At 37.2% G+C, this 15111-nt stretch overlaps 1 protein-coding gene across 1 annotated transcript in view; it reads left to right on the top strand.

Annotated features, from left to right (window-relative positions):
- The window catches only part of COL9A1 (collagen type IX alpha 1 chain), an 84623-nt gene that overhangs the window by 49233 nt on the left and 20279 nt on the right, over nucleotides 1-15111 (top strand). Inside the window, exons 26-33 of the mRNA XM_090282642.1 lie at nucleotides 675-719; nucleotides 1742-1795; nucleotides 1896-1949; nucleotides 9616-9669; nucleotides 10280-10351; nucleotides 10844-10879; nucleotides 11716-11760; nucleotides 13106-13138. Coding sequence (XP_090138768.1) covers nucleotides 675-719; nucleotides 1742-1795; nucleotides 1896-1949; nucleotides 9616-9669; nucleotides 10280-10351; nucleotides 10844-10879; nucleotides 11716-11760; nucleotides 13106-13138 — 393 coding nt within the window. The remainder of the gene's footprint in view (nucleotides 1-674; nucleotides 720-1741; nucleotides 1796-1895; nucleotides 1950-9615; nucleotides 9670-10279; nucleotides 10352-10843; nucleotides 10880-11715; nucleotides 11761-13105; nucleotides 13139-15111) is intronic.

Genomic DNA, 15111 nt, shown 5'->3' with positions numbered 1-15111 from the left:
CAGGAATAATGTGAGACATAAGATATAATTTTTTGATTATGTGCTATTTTGAATGACTCAAATTGGTGTGTCCCTGCATTAATGTGGCTGGAAGTTCATGTGGATATTATACTACATGTATCCTTGGCTCTTCGGAGCCAAATGTTTCAAGTTAATAAAGAATACTTGGTCGTATTGAACACTGGCCTCCAATTTATTATCTGACACTTTAAAATTAATCAGTTGGAGAATATTAGGACTCCTAATGGCAGAAAATCTTATTTAGACCCAGCATTATCTTCCCATTCTTTTTTTAACTTAAGCTTAAGTTTTTTGATAGGTCCTTGTTCTGTTATTCTGAACGTGAAATCATACTGGCAAGAGCTCCCATTGCCCTAAAAATGGTACTGGACTGTAATTTGGAAGTTCATCCTTGAAAAATAACTAGTTTAGAGGTAGGCCCTGCTTTACCGGTGTTCATATTTAACAAGTCAGATACAGTAGTCATACCTTCTAAACTGTATGGTGTTCTGTTCTATAACTGACTGTTCAGAGTTGGAGAAGTAGGATCCTTCACACTAAATCTTGGAGGTTGTCATGATTCCCTCAGGCCCTGGACAATGTGCAGTGAGCTTGACATCTCACGGATTCTCAGATACAGTGATTAAATCTATGTCCTGTGTACATTCTCTTAGGGTGTGCCTGGAATTCCTGGTGCAAAGGGCCTTGCTGGTGAAAAGGTAAAAGAGTGAGACTTTTAAATTGATACCTGTATTAAATTCTTTATTATTTTGTTAATATATTTATTTATCATTTTAATGTTTACAACCTGCCTTTTGATTTTCTATTTGACCTTAAATAGAAATCAAAAAGACTTTAATACTTCAAATGCTAATCTCTTTCCCAACTACAGAAATAATACTTTGATAAAGTGTTACTGAATTTCCTTCTTGAAAGTGTCATCTTTTACCAGGATAAAACAGAGAAAGTTTTATTGCTTTTAACCAATTAAAATAAGAAAGATGTTATTAAGCCATAGAAATCATACAATGAGTATTATTAACATGATTTAACTTAAGCTAAAAATATATTAGGCATCTTGTTCACATGCTGATCAACTATTGCTTATATTCTAGCAATTAAAAACAATAGGTGAAAGAAAAAATTAAAGTAGATAAAATGTGAATAATGTAGATATTGGATACTATTAGATTATATGATGACAGCCGTCCAGTCAGGGTGGTCCACAGTATCTTGAGCAGAGATGCGCCTTAATCAGTGGATGGGGAGAGATTGGCAGTGGAGATGGCTTCCCCAGACCTGTGCTTTCCCTAGAGCTTGCTGGGAGTGTTTTCTCCACAGCACAGCCTTTTATTTCCTCATGTTGACATAATTGTTTATAAGTTTGCTAGTGTCAATGTCAGATAAAGGGTCTCAAAGAAGTATATTGGAGGTGAAAATGGTAAAAGAGAGACATGGTAAAGAAAGAAAAATCCACTCATACTTGTCAGGCTACAGACTTTTTATTTTGACATTTGACCTTCATTTTTGACATTTTGACACCTTTCCTATACTTCTGGGAATAATAAAACATCATCATGAATCTAAAGAACTGTGACATATCCATCAAGAAAGAGATTGTACATTCTCCCAAATTCTCAATGTTAAGTAGAGAAATTAATGCTAAGAAATACTCGGACTGGGTACGATAGATTGGGGATTCTGCTTACTCACTGTCTGAATCATCTGCATTTACCTCTAGGGTAACACAGGTGCTCCAGGGAAACCTGGCCTCCTGGGCAATTCAGGCAAACCGGTAAGATGCCATCAGTTCTTTCCACACGTTATAACTTGTAGTCACAAAGCAAAGGATTAGGGAATGTTAACTTTTTTCTCTGCCTGCCTTCTTATAACAGGGTCAACAAGGGCCGCCAGGAGAGGTGGGACCCCGCGGACCCCGGGGGTTCCCTGTGAGTATCACTTTGCTTAGACCTTCCCAAAGTGCCTTCTCAGGGTTTTACTGGGTGCTTCTCCATTCATTTGTTCATCCATGGATGCCTTCCGGTGTTTGACCATGTGCTAGTAGTCTAGGCAGACAATGAAATGGGAAAGCTGTTTAGATATACAATATGCTTGTTTTTCAGAAAGTGGAAACAAAAATGAACTATTTGCAAAAAGCATGACAACCCTTTTTGCTCTCAGACATCCCATGCTGAAGGAAATAATTTAGTGTAAGAAAAAAAGCTATTGAAAAATAATTCATATACTATATAATTCATTCACTTAAAATATATAATTAATTGATTTTTAGTATACTTACAGAATTATGCAGCCATTTTCACAGTAAACTTTAAGATGTTTTCATCACCCCCAAAAGAAACTCTTTTTCAGTTGTGGTCATTCAACTTCCTCCCTGTCCCCTCAGCCCTAGGCAACCACTAATCTAGTTCCCATCTCTGTAGATTTGCCTATTCTGGAAATTTCATATAAGTAGAATTATACAGTATATGCATTTTTAAATGATTGGCTTCTCTCTTTTAACATAATGTTTTAAAACTCATCTATGTTGTACCATGTATCAGTACTTATTTCTATTGTTGAATAATATTCAATTGTATGGATATACCACATTGTATTCATCCATTCATCCATGGATGGCACTTGGGTTGTTTCCACTTTTTGGCCATTATGAACAATACTGCTATGAACATTTTTCTACAAGTGTTTGTTTAGACATTTATTTTCATTTCTCTTGCATACATAACTAGGAGTGGTTTTGCTGGGTCATGTAGTAACTCTATGTTTAATCCTTTGAGGCACTGCCAGACTTCTTTTAGTGTGAGCTTGTAAATATCTATTTTGCAGCAAATATAAAAATGTATATTTTCTCACTAGCTAGTTTAATCCTCAGAGGTAAACTGATTAGGAACTTAAACAAAATGCACTTAAACTTAACTTGAAAAAATTATCTCTGACCTTCTAAGCTCTTTTTTTTTCTTTTTTCAAAGTCTGCTGGACAAGAAAAAGAACTATAACTGAGAAAACAAATATTTTCCATCATTGTTACTTCTTCTAAAGCATTTCTTGAGCATGTTGAATTAGGATTTTCATGCTTTCGGAAAGCGAAATAGTCCAGGTGTCTTGTGACATGTGAGAGTTTTCACTTCTCATAGATACCTGTCAACTGACATCTGCCAGGTGATTTCCAGAAGTTCCTCTGCAGCCAAAGAAACTAGCTTCTGCTCCTCATTATACTCTTTGCTCTCTCACTCCTCCCTTACCCTTTTCTTCTTTCTTGCATGAAGCCTGTGAATACCTAATTAAAATAGGTTCTTTAGACTGAGTGTCAAAGCAGTGAAGTTGTAGCTAGGTCACACTTCTAATGTGATGAAGAAGATCTATGACTGGTTTAGGGGCTCTGAACTTTGAGAATGTTGACTTTTATGTCTAATACTCACTTTACAGAGCAGAAAACTGTATAGAGGAGCACCTGCTGGATGCCAAGACCATGCACTGAACACAAAAAATGACACAGGGAGAGAGGGCTTGACCCATCACCAGTAAAGTGCCATGGGATGGATAAAGCAGCAGACTAGAGGTGGAGCAGCAAAGGGAAATGAGGTGGTGCGTACATGTGTGTGTGCATGTGTGCTTGAGTGTGTGTGTATGTTTAGTATTCTTATGTAAGAAGAGACAGATCAGAGGAAATTATGCCTGGGCAAGGTTTGGAACCTGGTTAAGGTTTTGATTTTTGAGTTTCTTAGAGTCCAAATCATTCCTGTTACTGAGGCCCAAAGCTTTGGTATTCTTCTACCTTCACATTTCCTATCTCCAGTAGGACCTTTTGTTTCTATTCCCTCCTTTTCTGAAGTCTCTTATATTTGATTCTTCTTTTCTAAGCGTGCCTTTGCCACCCTGGTTCAGATCATTCACTGCTGCTGGGATTACTGCATTGTCTCCTGATTTGTCTTCTCAGCTCCAGTCTTTCTTTTGTCTGTGAATATCTACTAATAATAGGGTGCTTGGTATTACGGCTGAAACAGTTTTTTGGCTCTCCAGGACTCTTGCCCATTGCAGGGTGTCTTGCATCTATGGTCCCCACTGTAGAATTCCAGTAGGGTCCCCACAGTCGCGGAGCAAGCAGAATTGTCAAGCACAGTTCCAAAGCCCTGGGGAATGGTAGCAATCCAGGTCTGCCCACACTGCCACGCTGGTCTTCCCAGAGCTCAGCCTCCATCATCACTTCCCTTCTTCATTGCAAAATCTGTAATGGATCTCCACTAAAATAACAGAAAGTACGAAATCCTAAACTGTCTGCTTAGGCCTGAATTTTACTTCCCATTTCTGTATTGCTCCGAGTCTATGTTCAAATCAAGCTGGACTCCACGCTAATTCCCAAATCTCTCTTGCACTTCCTCAGCCGGCCTGTTTTCTTCTGTTAGACCCTGCATTTAGATGGCTTTCTTCTCCATTTCTCTGACTCATCTTCCCATGTGCCTTCTTAGCTGTAATTAAAATGTTAATTCTACTATAAAATTATCTCTGATTATGCCCTATTCCCCAGAGAAAAGCGATCTCTTCTTTTTCTGAAACTGTTGGCCCGTTTTTGCCTCATGCTGTGGAAAATCCTGGGAGGCAGGGACACACCTGACCCACCTTTTGTTTCTTACATCCCTTCACTCCGGGTCTGCCATAAAGAAGTGCTCAATACCTATTTTTTTGGCAAGAATTGAATTGGAGGTCTAATAAATCATGCTGTGCTGTTTATGTTGGTAATAACTGACTTCTCACCTAGTATAAATTTTTCAGGAAATTGTCAAGAGAGGTTATAAATATTATAGTTCTGGAGCAGAGTTTCTACACTACATCTCCTTACTGAAAAGTACGTCTGTTCTTTCATTTTACATCATTAAATTCAGTTTCATAGATAAGATCACACATTTTCAACCAGTCCTCACAAGTTTGGTCCATTTTTCTTGCAAATATCAAACTGAGAAGTTGAGTAGAAGGAATGAAAACATATTTCTAATGTGTTCTACTAATGGGCCAGAGCTAATTGGAACATGTATTTGAAATTAAGTGGTATTCCCTTTTCCCCATCATTATTCTATCAACTTTTGCCAATACCACAGCAAAAAATATTGAAGTTTTTCTGGCATCTCCAGTGATTCCATGTGGGCACATACCTTTACCATTTGGACCATCCATGCTTCTGGCTTTGCCATGACACTTCATTAAGTTTATACCTGGGTCTGGGTGACTCTTGAGCAGGCAAGTGGATGAGGCCTCTGATCTGGCTTCTGATCTAGCTCTACCCTGAAGTGGTTCCTGGTCCATTTTCTGCTTTCAGGGCTTTTGCTGAGTGGGTTGGGTTTGCTCTGCTCTCATGATTCCGACTGGGATGAATGCCATGCTGATGCACCTCCAGTTTTCCGGAGATTGCACACTCCTGGGGTGCGGGAGCCTGAATCGTTTCTCTTGAAGTCCCCACCTTCGAGCACAGAGGTCTCCATCTGGTGTGTTGCTGAGTGATTTAAACTGTCTCCCTTCCCCACCCAGGCCCTGGCATGTTATTCCTGTCAATAATGTGTGAAACAGCTGTAATAGTTATAATTTAGACAGAGAATATTTAAACTTACCTTAGAGACAAATGATAACTATATAATTTGGTGAAATTGAAAAGATTTAAAGAAGATCTTTGTGGCAAATCTAAAAAATATTATTGTAGCAGGGCTAATATAATCTTCCAATGTTAGTGTTATAAAAATGCACTTGTAAAAGCAACACTTGATAGAAATTATAATTGATCTTTTGGGTTAATCAGCATCCTTTTTGCCAAAGAGAAGCACTTAGTATGTAATACAGACTAAGTATCGTGATTTATAGTTCCCATCTAAAATTGGCACGGTACTAAGGACAATGTTTATGCTTCAGCTAGTTAGTATTTTGGGTAATCAGGTGGATACAACCACCAACACAGTCTAGAGCACAATGGAATAAAATCTATTTTTGAGGGGGTAAAAAGAATTGTGACAAGTATAATAAAAAATTTTTGTGACATTTTAGAAGTCTAATAGTTTCATTTTTAAAGGAAAACTTCTAAATAGAATTATTTGTCTATTTATTGAAATTAGTATTACAACGTAGCTTTGTTTTACTTAAAGTTGCAGAACCTATTGATAATGTTCCACAAGGACTTACTGTACTTGTTTATAAAGAGGGTGCCTTCCTGGTAATCAATGGTCTTGACAGAAACTCAAGAAATGAGGACTAGAGACTTGTTTTTTCCAAGCACAATTTGTGCTTTTAAAGAGATGTGGGAGAATTGAAAGGCAAAGGACATGTAATTAAACATTCCATTAAAAACACATAATTTCGACTGATGTCTTTAGCCTTTGAGTAAAACTTTGGATAAAAGTAACAACACTTCTAAATGCTTACTATGAGCCACACCGTTCTAAGTCCTTTAGGCAACCCTCTCAAATACACTATGAGATAGGTACTGTTTTTAACCCTCACTTTCTAGATGAGGAAAGCCAGGCACAGAGAGGTTCATTTGAGCGGCCAGAGCAAGCTGATGCCTGGCACAGCCAGACTTCAAACCTGGCACCTGGGCTCGGCGTCCGCAGGCACACCTCCACCCTCTGAGGCTGTGACAGCTCACGTCAGGTCTCCGCAGGACAGTTTTTATTTGAAGTTAGCTTGCCAAATTCTAACGGCACAAGACATATTAGCAAATTCTACATTTTAGTATTTATAGAACTTCTGTAGTGAGCATTTAACAAAAGTCTAAGTAAAGATGGTGAAGACAAACACACACCACGTAAGCCCAGATTCCTAAGTCTTACCCCAAACAGACGGAATCAGAATTTGGGGGAGAAGGGTGGCATATGAAGGGGGAATGCGGAGATAGGGTGGTGGAATACATCCAGGAACATTTATTTCTAAAAGAGTCTCAGGATCCTGATGCACAGCCAGAGTTGGGAAATCGTGGGTCTGTATCATTTTTTAAAGCCTCGAGTGGCTTCTTAAATGGGGGTGGGGGGGGACCAGCTTATGTGTCTGAGCCTGTTGGAGGTATATGTGGCGGCACAGAGCTTCCAAGAGGGCCTTTTGTTATGTCCTTATATTTTTAATGGTAGGATTTTCCCTTTTTTTTTTTTTTTTCTGATTCTTTCCAATTCTCTTGTTAAGAATCATACCTCTTATTGTCATGGGGTTTGTAGATATTACCCAGTGGACAAATAACTGTTTTCCTACCAGCCTCCCTCGCCCAGACCTGAGAATATGGTTATCATCACAGCCGTTGAAACATAAGAGATTTATTATTTATTTAGCACACATGTGGTTACCAGGTCAGGGTTAATTGCTCCCTGCAGAATGTGTTTAGTTTAATCTATCTTTTTAAAGAGCATTATTTATGTCTTGATTACTCATGTTCTCTTAGTTATAAGTGAAATTCCAGAACTTAGAGAAAGATTATGCATATGTTTGGAATACATAGAAATCTTAAGAATAGCCATCAAAAAATCTTGTCCTAACACTGTGTTTGTAGCTGTTTGGTCATTGCTATAAAAATAAGCAGTACCTTTTTTTTTTCACAGTGAGATGATTTGTATAGAAATACCTAAGTTTAGAATTACTGAGGATTTATGGGACAGAAGTGAAATAAAAATGAGGAACCACATGCTGTCTATTTGTGGTAACAAAGGAGGAGTAAATGCTTGTATTTTCATGAACCCTTCCCATGGTCCTGTGTGTGTAGGGCTGTTGTGGGCACACAAGTTCAGCAGAGCAGGCTACCTACACTGAGGCTCCGAGCCATTCATGTGTATTACTACAGGCTTGCCCATAGGCAAAAAGTACTTATGAACTGAATACTTGTGAATTTCTCATAAAAGACAGAGAAATGAGATTCCAGCAGAGAAAATCCTTGTCTTGGACTAGAAAAATAATTAATCTCTTCAAAAATAAATGAAAGGTTACATAATCCTTTAGTTTAATTTAGCCCTTTCATGTGGAAGAGAAAAAAGTACTATATTAATCATCTTTATTTTGGATAAGATGGCATAATGGTTCATTTATTTAGAAGTGAATACTTGAGGTTGTGTCAAGGACTGAGTTTTCCCCTTCTGATGTGATTGATTAGTTTCCCTGCTGATGACTATGAATTGTCCTGTGAATTAAAATCCTGTTAGCCCAATGATATTTAGGATCTCAATTATGTTGCAGTTCAGAAATTATTTGAAAATACCAAAAGAGCAGATACACTGAGGAAAATCTGTCTTCAACTTTGGAGTGCTGGGTCAAATTAATGGGGTGGAAACCAATTTTTATATTTATAGATGAATAGAATAATTTATCACAGTGGCTGGTTTTCACTGAGACTTACATCTTGCCAGCGTCTGTTCTCAGAAGCACGGTCTCTGGCTTTCAAGCTACTCATGGGGTTAAGGACTGATATATTATCTAAACTCATACACTAGACAGGTTGCTTAGACAAAAATTTTGAAAAGTACTTAGAACATTACATTTAAATCACCTATCGGTTATATGAAAATTAGACCTCATAGCTAGAGACCTATAATTTGGCAAATATTTCTTAATCCTTTAGAGGAATTGAAAATTCAGTAGGTTTATGGATCCTGACACATTGTTCAACTTATAGATGAGTGAATAGCATGAAAGTCAGATCAGGATAATCTTATCAGAAGCATTTATAAATATTAAACATTAATATGAAGTTGTTGTGCCATTTGAAAGAAAAACTCAGAAGACTGCTTTCATTTTTATAACACTGTCCAGGAAAAGTGATTTTTTATCCAATAACCTCAGTGTTTGGCTTAGTAGCACGTGTGTTAGAAATAAAACAAACTTTTATCAGACTGCATAACACTATATGACATTCTCAGAGAAAAAAATGAAGAGTTCACATGTCTCCTCTTTTCAAAGATCTTAAAGTTTCAAATGAATTAGAGTGTTGCTTTTGGTGTATCTTCATTATAAATTGCACGTTCCAAGTCTGTTTAATCTTTTAATCCATGTTTAAGATGAATGAGTGGAACAGAAGAATTTTTTATTTCAGAAAGTTTATAAATTTCTTCTATCTATGTCTTTTCAGAGTTTCAATAATAATTTAAAGGCAAACTTCTCTGTCTTTGTCTCTCTTTCACTCTTTTGAGGTTCAACATCATTTGCCAGATATTACTTTAAAATGTACTATATACCCAAAAGTTTGCTTGGAGTTTTAGGCATTGTGTGGCACTCAAAAGTAATATGCCTACGCTTCAAGAACACTTAGTCTAAATGAAGGGTTAAATCATGTACATAAGTAACCACAATATAAGTTAGAAGGTGATTTAGATGCTGAAAATTACCAATTGTCATTTTATGCAGAGGTATCAGTCATTTCTAGCTAATGGTCTGTAATCACAATGAACAGTGTTTGGAACATTTGCTGCAAGTTGAACAGTGATGAGGCTGTAGGCATTTTACATAAAGGTGTCTGCCTTTAGTCGAGGATGTGGAGTATGTATTTAAGAAAAATCCTCGGTAGTACATTATTTTATTGGCATAGTAATTAAGCATTTGACTGTTAGCAAACTAGGCAGCAGATGCATGTTTGTGTTTTTCCAGGGCAGTAGAGGAGAAATAGGACCGGTGGGAGCCCCAGGCCCACTAGGCAAACTGGTAAGTAATGTTTCCAGTCTCCATCAGTTTATTTGCTTCATACAAAACACAATACATTTTTTATAAAATAAGCAAGGAAAGAAAAACAATTTACAAAGGATAATTTAATCATTCTTTCTTGATTTTTATTGTTATGTGAATATGTGAAAAAATAAATGTGTAATTTCAAACTATATAAAAAATACCCTCAGAGTGTATTTTAATGTGTGGTTTGTAGCATACATATTTTAAAACCAGGAGAGACATGAATTGCTACATTTGGCCTCTGGTTGTTCCTTGAATTGGAGAGAACTGTGCTGAATGCTGCCTTGTACTTCTCCAGCTGAGCTTGTTTACACAGGGAGAGAGGCAGAGCCATTGCAGGGGCTGGACTCAAAGAGCCCACTGTTGGGAAGGAGTGCAAACTAGGGAATTGAGGAGCCAGAGGTGGGACAGTGGGCTGGGGGAGCAGGTCTCTCCCCTTCTGAGAATGTGGGGAGCAGCAGATTGGAGGAAGAGAGTTAAACCAACCACAGCACACTTATTTTAGGTGGAAGTGAACACACCCAAGGTGTGTGTGCTTTCAGCATTGCAGCAACAGTGATTCTGGGGACTTGTGTTTGCTTTCCAGGGTTCTCAGGGTAGCCCTGGCTTCCCCGGCTTGCCTGGTCCCCCCGGACTTCCTGGAATGAGAGGTGACAGGGTAAGATATCCAGCCCTCCAGAAAGTCCCTTATTTGGAAAGGATTTCTACTATGCTGAGAAACCAATCTTGGTTTTAGCCTTGCTTTTAGAAAATTCTAAATTTTCTAGAATTTACCACAGAGAGCTATCAAGAAAGGTATTTAAAATTACTGAGAGTTGAGATTAAGAAGCAAAAAAAATATAATTTTTCGGGAGGAAAAAAGCTGAGAAAGTAAAAATTTCAGTGTAATCATGCTTTCTACTTAGTTATAAATTTACATTCTTACTAGCCAAATTTTACATAAATGTGATCAAAGACTGGGAAGGACAATTGTCGGTTTCTTCAGGTCTTACCTGACTTGTTGGGTGGTGAGGAGAGGGAGATGTTCTCTTCTTTAACAATATTCATATTTGTGGTTGTCTACCAGTTCAGTAAAGGGGGTTGGCTCATTTGAAATTATGTAGATAAAAATCTTAAAACACTGAAAAGTATTATATTTTATTCATTACAGGGTGTAGTTGGTGAACCTGGTCCAAAGGGTGAACAGGTAGGTCCTATTTGGATAGTACAAAATGGAGTGTTTCATGTGCATGAATGTGCTTCACCAGCAGGGGGCACTAACTGGTGTATGGGTATAATTAAAACGTTTTTCATCGAGATGCTTCACAGTGAGTGAAAACTAGAGTTTACTTTGGTCTGTAGCCTTATTAACTATTTTAGTAAGCTGGAGGTAATAATGGCTCTGCCTCCAAAACTATTCACTGTCTTTCTTTTGAAAAAAGTGGCCCTGCCTCTCTCCTTCACTGAGTTGGTTTACTCTGATGAAGCCTTCCATAGCTACATTGTAATGTTTTAAGTTTTTCTGTATCAAGGAATTAGCAAATAAACTATGTGAATTAGAACCAGTCCTTTCTTTGGATTCCATTTTATACTATAAGAGTATTTTTTTCAAAGATTACCTAATTATGAGATTGCTGGAGGCAGTCAATAATCCTCAACTTTAGCAGAAACTCAGCCTCATTGTCTGGCTTTTTTCTAGGCCATTTTCTTTTTTCTTTTTGTTTTTACACATGGATTTTAAAATATTTTATTTTTTCAATGACAGTTTACATTTAATATTATTTTGTATTAGTTGCAGATGCACAGTATAGGAGTTAGACAATCATATACCTTTCAAAGTGCTCCCCCTAGTGTTTCCAGCACTCACCTGCCTAGGCCACTTTCTGATTTGCCCTAGCTGCTGACTGCTAGACCAGAAAGCCACTGAGAACGTTTTGTATTTCTGCATGATCCTGGAAGCAGTGTGGCCATTTACAAATGCTCATCAATACTGAGCCATGGGACTAAGAATTTTAACATGTGAATTTTCATCTTAATTTTTAGGGTCCAGCTGGTGAAGAAGGTGAAGCAGGAGAAAGGGGTGAACTTGTAAGACATATATATATATTTTTCTGGTTAATGAAGGAAACTTATTGATTTCAAACTGTATTAGAACATACATTTTTTCTTTTCTCTGACCCTGTTATATTTCTTTGCCTTCTTTAAAAGTTTAGATATTTCTTATATAAAGTAACAAATGACTCTCCAAGATCAAGTAAAGCAGAAGGGAAAGACCCCAAAGGGGACAGACCTAGCTTTAAACCTTTGGAGAGCAAACAGTTCCCTTAGATGTGGTGAATTCTCTTGGGGCATAAATCTAGACATTCGGGGTGATTCTTATGTGTCTATAGAAAGTCTGTGAATATTGCCTATCATGGAAACAAAATGCAAGTTTTAATATAGTTAGAAAGCTGTGGCTCACACGTGTGATGGTGGGCATTCTCTCTAGTCTAAAATCCTCCCCAAAAAGTGACCTTTAATCTCCCTCTGTGGCTAAATCTTCAGGAAGACAATAAGGACAAGTTATCTTTCCTGCCAGGACTGCTAGATCTTTTGGCTCATCATTATGGTGTGGACACAATCTAGCATGACCTAGTGTGGAAACTTATGTTTGTTCCTTTGGGGTTAGGGTGATAAGATTTTTCATAAATTAGTTTAAGAGAGCTTTTAATGCAGAAAAAATTATGGTAATGTTTTTATTTAGATTTTCAGGATTTAGAGTTGATATAAATATAACATCTGAATCAGGCAAAGTTTCCTAACTATTAAGTAAATTCCAAAAATAATTATTTTAATTTTATTTTTTAGGTTAAAATTGTTCATTTTATGGTTTGAGAGGATGTTTTAAATCATCTTATTTTGTTGTGGAAATGAACGGATGTGCTAAAATCTGGGCTGAATTCATATCTAGAGTTAGTGGTGGGAGGCTTTGAAGTTATTTTTTTTAGCATAAAAGCATGCATATTTGGCTCTATAGACTTTTGGGATAAGTTTTAAAATACTGCTAGAGTTTGAAAAATAAAGTAATCAAGTTTAAATGTCTGTTATATTTTATAAAAGAATGCTAGTTTAATGTCTTTTGAGATTTTAATTCTTACTTCTTAGCGTTTTAGATATGGGTGGGGCCTTGGGTAGCTCTGACTCCACCCTGTTATTTAACAAATAAACCAAAACTGGGAGGTTACATGGCTCATACAGGATTATGGATTTAAGTAGTAAAACTGGGACTAGAATCTAAATTTTGTGTCTCATGGTTTTCTGTGGTGTCAGGGTTCATTTCCTTCCGTTCATGATTTTCTATAGATTTCAGCAGCATAATAACTCGTGAAATATTTTTAGGAAACTATCACAAGTGAATACATTGTTCTAATATAATTTTGTTTTATTGATTTAGGGAGATATAGGATTAACTGGCTCAAAGGGAACTGTAAGTATAATAAAAAATAATGGTATAAAATATAAGCGTATCAATAATGTTGTAGAAAATGCAGTACTCTGCTTTATGAAATTATTCTATAATATTCAGTTCTTAATGGGCTTACCTTCAAGGAAATGAATATCTAACTTCATTCTTTAAGTAATGGATTATTCCAAAGAAGAAAAACAACAGTGTAAATGGGTCTACCTATTGAACAAATCATTCTAAAGGAAGTTTTTCTTCATATTATAAGTGGCTCAGTGAGTATATTACAGTAATTTTGCCCACAAATAGACCATTTTTAAAAAACTGACTTGTGCTTCATGGTGATGAGAGTATAATTGAGTTTTGTTGGCAGTTGTACAATTTGTTGGCAAATATTTCAGTAATTTTCTTAATCTCCTGTGTGTTCTATTTGGAGAAGTAAAATAGAGTCATAATGCATAAGGAGATATAATAGAGAATTATTAGAGCTAGAAAATGATTATCTTGTTTAATTCATTATTTTATAGAGTCTAAACTGCTGTTCTTAGATATTAGATGAATTCAGAATTATAGAACCAATTAGTAGCAAACCTGGAGTAATTCACAGTTTGAAAGGAATGCTCATCTAATACAATAAGGAATTTAATATAAGGAAAAAACGAAGCTCGGACCTCAACCTGAAATGTCACTAAACACCAACTGCTAGTTAGTCTCCACGTCCTTCCTATTTCTGGAATCTCCCCAACACCTCTCTGTCCTTGTCCCACATACTGTCCTCCTGGCAGCCATGGTAATCTAGATAAAAAGATTAAACACTATTTATCCCTTCTTTGCTTAAAATCCTTCAAGAATAACATTTTGTGGAGAAAAACCATGTTCTTAGCAGGGTATACACAGCTTTGGACAAAGTGTTCTCTGCCTTGCCAACTTCATCTCCTTCAGGTCTGGAATCTCACCTGTTTGCAGTTCTTTGCACAAGGCATGCTCTTTAAGGCCTTGTGCTGTTTGCCTAGCCTGGTGCTTCTCTCCTTAAAACAGCTACCTCCTACTTACCCATTCTCCATCTTCAGCCCCACTTGCTCCAGGAGGACTCACCCAGACTTGGTGCCACTGCCCAGCCCTGGTCGCTTTACACACCACCCAGGTGGAAATTATGACGTTGTATTAACTTACCTGTTTACAAACTGCTTCTAAACACCACGTGATGGTCTCAAGCTTTAAGTGTCATCTTTATGCCTATGAGTCTGACAGAAATGGTTTAGGACTGAAAAAAATGTAAAGCATAAACATTGATAGAATTTGGTACTAAAGATGCTATTTCATGGTCTAGCAGTAATTACTAAAGTTCAATGGTAAGCATTGAAGCTGTAAAAGACAAAAGTCAATGAACAATGCAGTGGTCACTTTGTTTAAATTTGAATATAATACTAGGAATTAGCTCTTGATTCATGACCTCCCTTCCTACTCCTGTCTTCTCTGACATGACCCAGGTAATACTGATGAAATGGAAGTGTATTGTCTCAGAATCAGGGGAAATAGTTACTAACAGGAAGACTTGCACTGCCCTAGTGATGTCAGCATAGGCAAACTTGATAATAGGCGAAATCTGTTTCTACTTAGTATACTTGTTCTCAGCTGAGGAACTTTCCCCCAAAGATCCAGGGCACTTATGATGTTCTGGCCATGTTGGCTGTCGATCTCTTCATCACAAATTTCCTATTCCTTGTTCTAGCAATATTTCAGCATTGCTGGCAAGTTAATATCCTCTGATTTGGTCTCCTCTGTTTTCTGCCAGTTCTTCAGTGCGTTTCTGAATTCATTTTTGCTTCTCCTCTTGGTTTCTTCAGACTCCGTTGCAGTTCAGCACTCTAGTCACCTGACCATTCCCCAGCCTTCCACTGCATGTCCTTAGTTAGCTCTCCCTGTTGACACTGTCTTTCAGGAAGTCTTTTAAGCCATAACTTCTTCAAGAGAACAATTTTGACAGTTTGACTTAG

The sequence above is a fragment of the Furipterus horrens genome, unplaced genomic scaffold (genome assembly GCF_987537825.1).
Source record: "Furipterus horrens unplaced genomic scaffold, mFurHor1.1.pri manual_scaffold_6, whole genome shotgun sequence".
NCBI classification, from domain to species: Eukaryota; Metazoa; Chordata; class Mammalia; order Chiroptera; family Furipteridae; genus Furipterus; species Furipterus horrens.
Note: the sequence above shows the minus strand (reverse complement) of the source record. Positions and strands in the feature narration are given on the sequence as shown.